Below are 13,142 nucleotides of genomic sequence, written 5' to 3'. Positions count from 1 at the left end.
TGCAGCCTCAGTATTTCCTTCTCATCCCGTGGCAGCTAAACCTCCTCTGGTCTCCCCAAAGAGACACATCTGCAGCTTAGGTATCATTAAATAAGAAAGCTCACTTAAACTGCTTTAAATAAGTTTTAGTAAATTTAAATAAGTTTTAGTATAAAATTACAAATTAGAGCTTGAGTTCAAGAAAGACGTACTGTTAAAGCCAAACATCTAAGTAAAAAAACAAATGAAAATTCTCTCTTTCTCTTTTTTTTACCCAAAGGGCCAGCACGCTTGCCACTTGAGCCTGGCAGCCTAAATTCAATCCTGGAACCAGTATGGTGAAAGGATATCCGACTCCTGAAAGATGACCTCTGACCTCCACACAGGCTATGACATGCAGGCTCCCACACAGGCCAAGTACACACACTAGCCAAACACTAAGCATGTCTAAAACATCAGTACAGCCTGGAAAATGTGACACAACCCATAGATTAGTACCAGAATATACTTACACATGCATGAATATTTTTACAGTTACAAATTAAATGTATACCCTATATCATTCTAAATAATATATATTTTTACATAAAAATCAGCAATTAAACTAAAGGTTTTGAAAAAAATGTACAGAGAACTCTTAAAATAAAATCTATGGGGCTGGAGAGATAGATTAATGGCCTAGAGCACTTGTTGCTCTTGCAAAGGATCTGGGTTCAGTTCCCAGCACCCACACAGTGATCTATAACCACCTGTAACTCCTTTTCCAGAGGATCTGACGCTCTCTTCTGGACTCCAAAGGTACCAGGCACACACGTGGTGCAGAGATATACATGCAGACAAAACATTCATACACATAATTTTTTTAATTTTTAATAAAATCTACAAAAGACCTGAGATTCAGATCTACAGTTAATGACTGACAACTCAGACTATTGAGACTTCTACAAAAGCACTGATAAGAACCTGAAAAGATCCATGCTTTTCATGAAGTTACTCACCATTTATAATCGGAGGCATGGAGAGGACCACACCGTTGCTGTCATAGATAACTGGATACAGGGGCTTATTTTCAATGATATGTAAATATTGCTTTAGGTGGTTGTCAGTCTGAAAAGAATTAAGTCGAAATTATTTATTTCTACTTTAACCAGCAGACATTAATCTGATATTAAAAAAAAACAAGCCAGAAAAACACCAAAAATGTTCCAAATAACAGAAAACTATAAACTCATAAACTTTACCACTATAAATGGACATCTTAATGTTTGCATAGTCTCTATTCCCTTTCCCAGAGTGAAAACAGATTTGCATAGGCACTGACAAGTCATCACAAACAAAATGCAGCCATCACCAAATTCAGAAAGCCTGATGAAGTTCCTGGTAAGTGAGGAGAAATGATACTATTTGTACTTGTTATTTTCAATGCTAAGTGACAGCTGAATCTGTGATCACTGCTAAGGCTCTAAGATGCTAACGGGCAGCTAATTTACAATAGTATCACTCACATACACAATAGCTAAATTTCTAACTACACATGCATGAGTGTTAGTTCAACACAAATGTGAAAATTAAAAAGAGTATAGTTTACTTGCTGGCTCTTAATCCTTTTAACACACTAATAACATCTCAGAGGTTAAATAGTAACAAGAACCCAAACACAGTTGCTTATGCCTTTAGTCTCAGCATTCAGAAGGCAGAGGCAGGAGGATCCTATTGAGTTCAAGGACAGTCTAGTCTAATTGTGAGTTCCAGGCCAGTCAGGGCTACATATATAGATACTGTCTCAAAACAAACAAAAACAACCAAAAAACCGAAAGCTAACAATAGACAAATTGCAATCCAGGCCACAGCTACTTAAACTGTGGGTCACAGCTTTATATGGGTCACATGACTGAATATGGATGTTAACAAAAATCTGGTAACAATAAAAGGTTTTTGAAGGCACAAGAATCAAACATCAATCCAAAATCCAGCAAGTGACGAATGTGATGTTTCTAGCAGTGCTTCCCATGCTGTGTCACGCCTTCACTGCAGTCTTGCTCCAGGACACTTAGAAAGCACACTTTGTACAGAGCGTGACACCACATTCACACCTCACCCAGATTCAACACTACTGCACGCCATGGCTATGAACTTCAGTGACTACACTGTACACAGGAAGTTTTCTGGTCTTGTAGAAACACAATAGTTTAATTATGGAAAACAAAGACTTTCTGAACCTGCACGTTTCCTGCCTCAGCCTTCAAAATGCTGGGATTACACACATGTACCCCCCTGCCAGCTAACAGATTTAATATTTTCTTGTTATTCCTTAGGCCCATATAAAATTATTTATCCTTAGATTATACTGTGTTAGAATAAATTTTGGCTTAGGAATAAAATAGGATTCCCAAACATTTCTGAAATGCTCTGAACAAATCTGTCATTCTGTGTTCTGTATTTACATGAAGCACTGACAATTATAAAATCAAAATATCAATCAACTCTGAAAAACACTAAGTTCCACATCCCACAGTATCAAATACTCATCCAGGATTTCAGTCTTTAAGAAAAAGTAAACAAGCATTTCAAGCTCATTAATATGTAATTTACTCTTACCTTTAATAAATGTCTAAATACACACTACAAACTATTTTCAAAATAAGTTTATTTATTTAAAATAAGTTATTTAAATACTGAATATTAAATATTCATAAAAATTTAAATAATTCATTTAATAATTTTTACTTACTAAATATTTTAATGAAGATTTCAATAAATTGTTTATATAAATGAATATTAAATGTTATTTAAAATAAGTTTATGATTTATTATCAGCAAATACTTGATTCCTACACCTGCGTGCTATACCTACATCCCTACAGTCACATGAGAAAAGTTCACCAAGTGGGAAGCTCAAAAAGCCCTGGTTCTGACCCCTTTTTAGTCAAGAGAATCCATTTCTTTGGGACAGAGCCCAGACACTGCTCTTCTCCCCCGCCCCCGCAAAAAAAAAAAAAAGCATTCACTATCTCTTCCTAACTCAAGACTTAACATTAAAGGCATGTCATGATTTATTCAAAACTATGGGATAATAATAATAATCTTATTTGTAAGGTAAGGACAGTGACTCTCTCAAAACCACTGTTGTAAATTATGTATGTTAACTGCAAGTTGAGAAGGAACACATAAAATGTCAATTTTATTTTTTGTTAAAGAGAAAAAACAAAAATAACACCAAGTCAGTGAGATGGCTTAGTAGGTGAGGTGCTTTCCTCCCACAAGCCAGGGAACCTGAGTTCAATCCTCAGGTCCATTCTGGAAGGAGTGAAGCAACTTCCAATAGGCGTCTGATCCTCTATCCAGCTATGGCTCATTCAAATACACACACATGCAATCACACACGCATGCAATCATACACGCATGCAAGCACACAACACATGCAAGCACACACGCATGCAAACAATAAAACAGAAGATTTTTTTACCTTGTATATATTCATTAGTTCACAAGCTGTATGCTCCTTGGTCATATTCAGAGGCTTGAATTTGATATCTGAAGGACGTTTCGCAGTGAAAGTGAATGGGCCTGACAAAGTGTCCAAGTCATGAGTGCCAATAGCAACCAATGTTCTTTTTCTAAAAGTTAAAAGAGGGAAAGGGAAATGAGAGTGAGAAATCTTAATAATCTGAAAATAACAGGCCATGTTTTAAATTCTTATTTTAAACACTTCCTTAAAAGAGCTCATGGCTGCTGCTATGTAACATTTTGATTGCAACATAACAAATTCTCATAATCGTTAAAATAGCAAGAACAAAATGTCAGTTAAGCATGATTACCTCAACAGCAGAAACAAATGCTTTCCTAAGTATTGTGTTCTTATGATTTCTTAAAATTACTTCAACATGGAGGTGCACACATATTTAGAGTATTTACATATAATGGCACATTTATAAATCAGATAAAATGGATAATATTAGATACACTTGGGGATGTAGCTTGTTGGCAAAGCTCTTGCTTTACATGCACAAAGCCCTGGGCAGAATCCCAGTACTGAATCAAAACAAACAAACAAACAAACAAATAGTATAAGAGATAAAAACTGGAATAACTGTGGCTGAACTGGGCAGAACTGCTAGCAAGCAGAAAGGATCTATTATTCAGGGAGTTATTAATAAACACAGGAATACCAGACAATGAAACACATGGGTCCTAGAATTTAGATAAATAAACAACTGCCAAATCCATGGATAAGAAAGTAGAAACCAATCAGACCTTAAAAAAAGGGTGGGGAGGGGAGGAAGGGCAATGTTTGACCAATGAAAACCAGGAGAGGGGCAGGAGGGAGCAAAGAAAACAAAAGCTCCAGGAGACTACATGTGTGTTCTGTGAAAGATTAATAAGACTAATTAATAAGCTTCTACATTGACCAAAGTGGAGAAAAAGATAATGGGAATTAAGGAGGCAGCACTGCAACACACAGTACAGATATCAAAGGCTAAGGGCACATTAGAAACAACTTTATGGAAATCTATGATAACCAGGATGTCAGCTTCCAAAACTCTCTGAAGACATTACTTAGGAGTTGCTGCCAAGAACTGCCTCTAGATGTCTGAGGATTAGGATGTGCTTGCTCTCTTCTCCACAGCAGTTAAAGTTCACAATCTCCAGAAACAACAAGTAAGGCAGAGGCTGAAGTGGAATAAAATAAAGAAATGCCTTCTAACGTGGGAGTTCACACTGCAATTCCAGTGCTCAGGAGGCTGCAGTACAAAGATCAACGCAGGTTCCAAGCCAGCCTGAGCCTCGACTCCACGAAAGGGAGAGGGAGGGAGGGAGGGAGGGAGGGAGGGAGGGAGGGAGGGAGGGAGGGAGGGAGGGAAAAATCTTATAATAAAAAAATCCAAAATCTGCAGATCACTTCCTAGCTTTCACTACTTGTCAAACCTTGCACCTTATTCTTTTAAAAGCGCATTCTACTGTGCTGCAGACAAGTCGTTCCTATTTTATTGCCCTTGCCCACTGTACTCTTACAATGTACAATAAACTTAAATGGTTTTATTCTTCAAAATAAATTTAGTTTATTTCTTATTATTTTGCTTAGTAGTGACATATATTAGCAAGCTAATATGTAGATTTTTAACATAAAAAGACTAAGAATGTTATTTAGGGTCCCAGGAACATGTTTCTACTATCTGAGCAAAGATGTTTTACAAAGAAGCAAACACATAAGCACTAGCTGCCAAGTCTGATTTGTAGTTTTAAGCATTTTCCAACACTGAAGAAAACATCCAGAGTTCTCCTTCTAAACTGTCACCGACCTTTCCCACATACACACATATACCCTGCAAGTCAGTACACTTTGATGAGCTTCAAGAAATAAAAACTCACTTTTCTATTTTTTTTTCCAGTTTTCTATTTTATTTAAGAATATGTAAGGTTACTGTCAGTATTATCTTTGGATCAATATAACTTCTTTCAAGATCACAGCAAAATAGCTAAAGCTAGGTTTCTCACCATTAATAAATACATAATTTTCTTTTTTATTGTTTGTTTAAACAGGGTCTACGCACACAGTCCTGGCTTGGAACTAGCTGCCCTTGAGTATACAGCAAACTTCCTGCCCTACCTGGCTATAAAATTCATTATATTTCCTCCCCTTTTTTAGACAGGGTCTCACTATGTAGCTGGCCCCAAACTCAATCTTTAGACTGGACTGGCCTCTAACTCACAGAAATCTGACTACCAAGGAAATCTGAAGTACTGAAATTACCTCAAGGAGTCCCAATCTTACCTCACCTGACTCCTAGGGTTCAGGAATAAAAGGTCTGAAGAGCACTGCACTACAGAGAACAGCCAGGAAGTGATATGCTATAGAAGCTCAGCAAGGCTCAGGCCCTGGGTTTGGCACACAGCACAGCCAAAAAACATAAAAATAAAGCAAACTACAGTCACTTAAGTTCAGGTTGTTTTTATTTATTTAATTTTTTTTCCAATGTTGTGATCTAGGCTAGGCCCACACTACATGTCAGATTTATGTCTACCCCTGCTTAAGTTTTATACGTCAAAATTTAATTATACTTATTCAAAAAGTGGTCCAATCAAAGAAACTTCCACTTTCTAAATGCGAGACTACCCTTCAAATTTCCATGGTTTATGCTTGGTAATGTAATGTATTAATAAGGATCTGAACAAGGTTGGGGCCATATAGCTCAATGGTAGGTAGTGTATCTACAAGCATGAGGACCTTAGTTTGGCTCCTAGCATGCATAAACAAGCAAACCATATTGCAAACATAATTTTTAAAATGATCTGAACAGAAAGAAAATAAACAAGAAAATTTCTAGAAATAAAAATTCTTTACATATCACATATACACCACTCTTAAGATTTTTGTTTTTATTTATGTTTTATATGTATATCTGTATATACACACACGTGTGCAGGTCGCAAGGAGCCCTGAGGCTGTCCAGTGACCTGGCACTGGAGTTACAGCACCAAGGCTGCAAGCTGCACCATGTGGGTGCTGGGAACCCAAAGCAAGGGCGGCAAGTACTCTTACCACCGCACCATCTCTCCAACCCAACACATACCAGTTTAAACAGTAACAAACATTTATCTGGTGCAGCAAGGTGAAATTCTCCCATGACCAGAGTTTAGAAATGTTTTGAAAAATAATCTGCAGAAGGTAGTGTGGTGGTTTGAATGAGAATGGCCCCAATAGGCTCATATATTTGAGTATTTGGTCCCTAGGTAGTGGAAGTATTTGGGAAAGATTAGGCGGTGTTGCTTTGCTGGAAGATGTGTATCTCTGGGGGTGAACTGAACTTTCAAAATCATGCCACGCTCCGTGTCTCTCTACCTGCTGCCTGCAACACTGTGCCTGTCACCATGACCCCGCCAGGACGACCATAGACTACCCCTCTAAAACTGTAAGCAAGCCCCACAACTAAACACTTCCTTTCATTTGAAGTTGTCTTGGATATGGTGTCGCTTTCCAATAATAGAACAGTAACTAAAACAGGTAGGTACGTGAGACAAGGAGATGGGAAAGGGAAGGGATGGGAAGGAAGCAGAAGAGGAAGACAAGGCGGAAAGAGGACAAAGCCCTACAAACCTGCAAATATTCTGGTGTAGTTTCTCTTGCAGTTCTATGAAGCTGTCATATCGCTCTTTAGTGAAGGTGATGTTCCGGAGAACTGCGGCTACAGCAAAGGGGCGCACTTTAGCTGTCTGGAAGTCAGAGCACCAGCAGGACAGGTTAGCACTAGGGCTTTCCTTTGTCAAAACATTCGACAGAATAGTGGTTGCACTCCTGACAGGGCCACAAATTGATTCAAACAGGCATATATTCATGTAGTATTCATGTAGTCAATCGACAAGGAGTTAAGTGGTAAGCAGGACATACAGGTATTATACAAGCAGAATTTACATTTTATTCACGATTTCTGGATACTACTAAATTAAAGAAAAATTAATTTTTAAATAATTTGTTCATAGGCCTTACTTTTACCAAAAGAATCCCTCCACATTTATCTTTATAAATTTTATTAATGTATCATAATTTAAACAACTGTATCTCAAATATGTCTCATCTATTGAATCATTTTTTTTTATAGCAGACACTGAACACAGGCATCTCTCAGACTAAGCTAGTGCTCTCCCACTGAGTTATACCCCAGCCCTAAAGCTTTGTTTGTTTTGTTTTGGACTTTTTAAAACAGGATCTCTCTCTCTCTCATGTACCCCAGATCAGCCTCAAACTCACTGCACAGATGATGCTGGCCTTGAACTCTTTCTGCCTCTTCCTCCATTTTGGAATTACAGGCTTGCACCACCACACCTGATTCAAATGTGCTTTATAAAAACAATTTGTTTTCTTTCACTCCTTAGTAGTAAACTGACAACCTTTTAAAACTATTATTTTATATGTACAGGTGTTTTGCCTGCATATATGCCTGTGAATCACATGTATGCTTTGCGCCCACACAGGCCAGAGAGACCATTAGACTCCTTGAAAATGGAATTAGAGATGGTCTGAGTGCCATGTGGGTGCTGGGAACGGAACCCAGGTCCCGTGGAACAGCAGCCAGGGCTTGTAACTGCTGAACTGTCTCTGGCCCCATAAACTGACAATGTTTAAGGGTAAGAAATTGAAAACACACCAATATTAGCACATGACCACAGGAAATGATATTTTGCAGGAAGGTTGGCTTTGTTGCTTTTTCCTTTCTACCTTATTAATACATGCATAAAAGGGAAAATTAAGGGAAAAATAAGAACTTTTCTTATTACCTCTTCTGTGATAATCAATTTCTGGATTTCTCCCGTAGGCATTACTCGTTTATATACTGGAGCTTTTATCCTAAAATAATATTAAAACAAAGTTACTCAAAATAGTAACATTATTTGATAATTACATCTTATGCTTATAAAGTATTTATATACAAGTATGTAGATATATATAGATACATATATCAATAGAATTAGAGAAAATGGGTTAAATTACAGTAAGCAGCATTGTTTGGATATTAAAAATAAGAAAAAAAACTACAAGCTTTCTAGCATTTACAGCTGTCCTAAACTGCACAGAATACCCTATGGTAATGAGTCTCTCACTGGAGTTCCAACAGAGACCACAAATCCATTAACTGAGCAACAACTGTTCAAGACCCTGGACCAGACAGTGTTTACGTTTCATTGGCACCACAAGATTCTAAGTTCTATAATAAACACAGTTTATTGAAATTGAGACTAGAGAGGCCCTGGTTCTATCCGAGTTACTGAGTCAGAGAAGGCAGTGTGAAAGCGCGGTAACTGCTGCAGTCTGGAGGCATTTCTGGCAGGCTGACAGCACCCAAAGCCAGGTACTGCTGTCAGTCAGTATTTCCAGAGTCCACTGAGGAGTCTGTTGAAGCTCAGACCCTGGCTCAATGGATCCTGGAGGCTGAGCCTGCATTCTAGAAAGCTCTCTTGTGATGCAGATACTACTGGCTTTCGGGCCATAGTTGTAATTACAAAGGCTGAAATCACATCCTACCTTTGTCTAGACTTAAACATTCATAATGTTTATTGAAAATACAGATCCTAGGTAGGAATGGCTGCACCTACATATAATCCCAGCACCTGGAAGGCAGAGTCAGGAGGATACCACGGATCCAAGCCCAGCCTGGTATGCATACTAAGTTCCAAGCCAGCCAGGGATATATAAAAAGACCACCTTTTTTTTAACACACACACATAAACAACTATATCCATGAATTAAGAAAAGAAAATAAAATATCCTGACCCACGGTCCTAAAATCCAATCATTTAAATTGTCAAGAATGAAAGCAGCCGGGCGGTGGTGGCGCACGCCTTTAATCCCAGCACTCGGGAGGCAGAGGCAGGCGGATCTCTGTGAGTTCGAGACCAGCCTGGTCTACAAGAGCTAGTTCCAGGACAGGCTCCAAAACCACAGAGAAACCCTGTCTCGAAAAACCAAAAAAAAAAAAAAAAAAAAAAAAAAGAATGAAAGCAACTGAACAAACCCCCAAATTCAAAACACTTAACCAAATAACCAAACATCATTTCAAATATCTACATTCACTCAAAGATTTCATAATTTCAGAATACCCAGCAACCAAGGGTTCATTCTCTTTTGCAACTGAACAGATGATGTGTAAGTAAATAAAAACAAAAATTATTAATTCTGATAGCTCTAGTTTCATCTTCTTCACCTTACATATTTATCACCTTCTACAGTTTACTGCATGCTGAGTTTTAAGGGCCTTAAAAAACCCTTCATTACACATCAGGAGATGAAAACTAGAGAAGCCACAATTAGCATCCATGTCCAAGACCGTATACACGCCGTAAGATACTCAAAACTTCCCCAGGCTCCTTATGATTATCAAGGTAAAGGCAAACAAAGTCTACTTCTCAATCCTACTTTCCCATGCTTTAACAAATCTAAGGAACTATCCATCACACTGGGATTACTGAGGGAAACCACAGAACCCTGCTGAAGGACTTTCCTGGCAACCCTAAGATCATGTATTCCCAGCTTTAAACTCTGTTTCCCAATTTTGAAGTGGCTACAGTCCACATGACTCTTATCTTCCAATCACCATTTATGTTGACCGAAAGCTGTGTATCCATATGAGGTTTTTCCTAGAAATTTAAGCCTGATTGCTGATAACAACAGGAAGAAAAGAGGAGAGTCGGCTTAGCTATGTGCACAGTTCCTTACCTTTCTTTGAAGACTTGAAGTCCCCGAGCCAATCCCTCCAGACACAGGAGATCATATCTGTTGGCAGGGACGTCAACCTTGTAAAGCACAACATCTGAGGCTCCCCGTGCCTTTTGATTGCCTTGTTCCTTACTTATAATTTGCTTCTCAGAAGTCTAAAACAAGCCAAATAAGTTTCATAAACTACAAAATATATCTTTTCTGCAACAATAACAGAAAAATGCTACACATGTCATAATCACAGCAGACAGAAAAAATACTGTTTTATACCCCTAAACAGAATACATCTAAAGTAACATCAGCAAACAGTGGACTACCAGCCAAATCATGCACCCCACCTGTTTTGGCAAATAATGCTTCACTGGAACACTGATAAACAAAATTACATATATTATTATCTACTATCATACACTGAGACAACTTAGTTATGGCAGAGACAATATAGCCTCCAAAACCATGGTCAGCATCTCTGCCACTTCACACAAAAAGTTTTGTCATCCAAAGGAAATGGACATTGTCATGGACGCAAAGGAGAACAAACGTGTCAAAAAGGTGCAGATGAAAGAAACAGCGCTCCGACAACAACCCCGGCAGGCAGCCTGGAAGGAAGGTGAGGAAGAGCGATAGCACAAAGGCCTCAGAACACCCAGAGAGCAGAGCTGTGCTGAAAATGAGAGGAAAAACAGAAGCGAATGGAAGGCAGAGAGACAGCAAACGGAAGGAGCCAAGGAGTCCACCACAACAGAGAACGACAGATTATTTTTTAAAATAATAATCACAGCAAAAAAAAAAAAAGACCTATTTCCTATTTTTTTTTCTTTTTTTTGAGACAGGATTTCCTTTTCTTCTTCTTCTTTTTTTTTTTTTTTTGTGTGTGTGTGTGTGTGTGTGTGTCAAGACAGTTTTTCTGTAGCTTTGGAGCATGTCCTGGAACAGCCTCAATCTCAGATGTCCTCCTGCCTCTGCCTCGCGAGTGCTAGGATCAAAGGTACCACCACCCAGCTTCCACTCCTATTTTTTATATTACATATATTATAATTTAACTTTATTCTATGTGCATTGGTGTGAAGATGTCAGATTCCCTGGAACTGGAGTTACAGGCAGTTGTCAGCTGACATGTGGATGCTGGGAATTGAACTCGGGTCCTCTAGAAGAGCAGCAAGTGCTCTTAACCACTGGGTCATATCTCTAGTCCAAGACAGGGTTTGTATAACAGTCCTAGCTATCTTGGAATTAGCTATGTAGACCAAGCTGGCCTCAAACTCATAGAGATCCTCCTGCCTCTGCCTCCCGAGAGCTGGGATTAAAGGCGTGCACTGCCACCACCCAGCAGATTAATGTTTTTTAATGAAGAAAAGTTAAGACACCCTGCTGGGTTGGCACACAGCAGAAGAGCTCTAAGTAAAGAAGTGGAAATAACATGGTAACCAGAGAATAAAAAGTAGCTCGAATACTTGCAAGGGGCATTAATGTCATTTTCAGACTCGGTTCATGAAGCCCTTATGTGAAGGCTGAACTTGGAGTATTACCTGACAGAAATCAAAGAACCAAAAATATATTTCAGAGCCAGAAGGCTTGTATGATCATATAAAGGAAATCATCTGTTTCTCAAAAATAAGGCCTGGCAAGACAAACTGTGAGCTCAAAAAGGCAAGTAACCCTCCCAAAAACAGAGTACAAAAATCCCCAAATTGCCAGAGTCTAACTCTAAGTTAATAACACAGCAAATCTGGGGGGGAAAAAGAGAGAGAAGTGGTGGGGTGGGGGGAGTTTACAAACCAACTGGTTATCCAATATCAAATGGTCATCACTGAAAGTATATATACACACAAGCAACACTATACAGAGTGAGGTTATATTTATGTGTTTGGAAATAAGTGTGTATGTATGTGCATACACATATGTATGTAACAACAATTAAAGAGAAAAGAAGCCATGTGTTTGAAAAAGAAGGATGGATATATAGAAGGGGTCAGAGGGAGGAAAGGGGAGGGGAAATGATATAATTATACTATAATCTCAAAAATGAAAATTATTTTAATTAAAACTTTTTAAGGGATAAAATGTGCAATACAAATTCAACAAGCACAAAAAAAAAAAAAGAAAAAAGAAAAAGTCTGATACGTACAATTTCATCAAGTTCTAAACCAAATTCAAAACACAACTCGTCAAATTCTTCATCAGCTAGGAGGGGAAAAAAAAGAATGTTAATTTTAATGTGTTCAGCACAAATGAAAACTGCATATGAACTGATGAACTTCACCTGTTGCTTAATTTCCTAACCCTAAACATTCTATCAGGTATCAAATATCACTTGGTGATTTTTGGTTTTGGCTTTTTTGGTTTTTTGAGGGGCTTTCTGTATAGCCTTGGATGGCCTGGAACTTGCTCTGTACACCAGGGTGGCCTCCAACTCACAAGAGATCCACCTATCTATGCCTCCTGAGTGCCGGGATTAAAGGTGTGTGCCACCACTGCCCAGCTTGCCAGTTTTTTTTAAGGCTAACAAACATGCCTGAAATACAGCAGGTATATACACTGACAAAGTTCTCTTACATGCTTTGCTTTGTCACCTAATGTAGCATCTCCAGGGTTTTCACATTATCGAACACAAAACACAAACCATCAAAGCCACCAACATACTAGTGAAAAGCTAGCAGGTGTCTTAAATTCCACGGTAAAGAGTGGGACTTAGAGCCGGGTGGTGATGGCGCACGCCTTTAAACTCAGCACTTGGGAGGCAGAGGCAGGTGGATCTCTGTGAGTTCAAGGCCAGCCTGGTCTACAAGAGGTAATTCCAGGACAGACTCCAAAGCTACAGAGAAACCCTGCCTCAAAGTAAAAAAAAGAGTGGGACTTAGTATGTCAAAGCCTACTCTCTAGCATCAAAACAAGAAAAGATTTGCCTGATGCAAACACCAAACAAAACAATTGAAGGGCTGATTACTCTAGA

The 13,142-nt window shown here is 38.6% G+C and overlaps 1 protein-coding gene across 2 annotated transcripts in view; it reads right to left on the bottom strand.

Moving 5' to 3' along the window:
* Nucleotides 1–13,142, bottom strand: part of Farsb (phenylalanyl-tRNA synthetase subunit beta) — a 65,576-nt gene that overhangs the window by 46,385 nt on the left and 6,049 nt on the right. For both annotated transcript variants that reach the window (XM_057757910.1, XM_057757917.1), the window contains exons 2-7: nt 12,318–12,373; nt 10,190–10,344; nt 8,254–8,323; nt 7,076–7,191; nt 3,446–3,596; nt 978–1,086 (exon numbers count right to left, since the gene is read on the bottom strand). In XM_057757910.1, the coding sequence (XP_057613893.1) occupies nt 978–1,086; nt 3,446–3,596; nt 7,076–7,191; nt 8,254–8,323; nt 10,190–10,344; nt 12,318–12,373 (657 nt within the window). The remainder of the gene's footprint in view (nt 1–977; nt 1,087–3,445; nt 3,597–7,075; nt 7,192–8,253; nt 8,324–10,189; nt 10,345–12,317; nt 12,374–13,142) is intronic.

This window comes from Chionomys nivalis, chromosome 2, assembly GCF_950005125.1.
Source record: "Chionomys nivalis chromosome 2, mChiNiv1.1, whole genome shotgun sequence".
Taxonomy (NCBI): domain Eukaryota; kingdom Metazoa; phylum Chordata; class Mammalia; order Rodentia; family Cricetidae; genus Chionomys; species Chionomys nivalis.
This window is presented reverse-complemented; position numbering and strand designations above follow the sequence as displayed.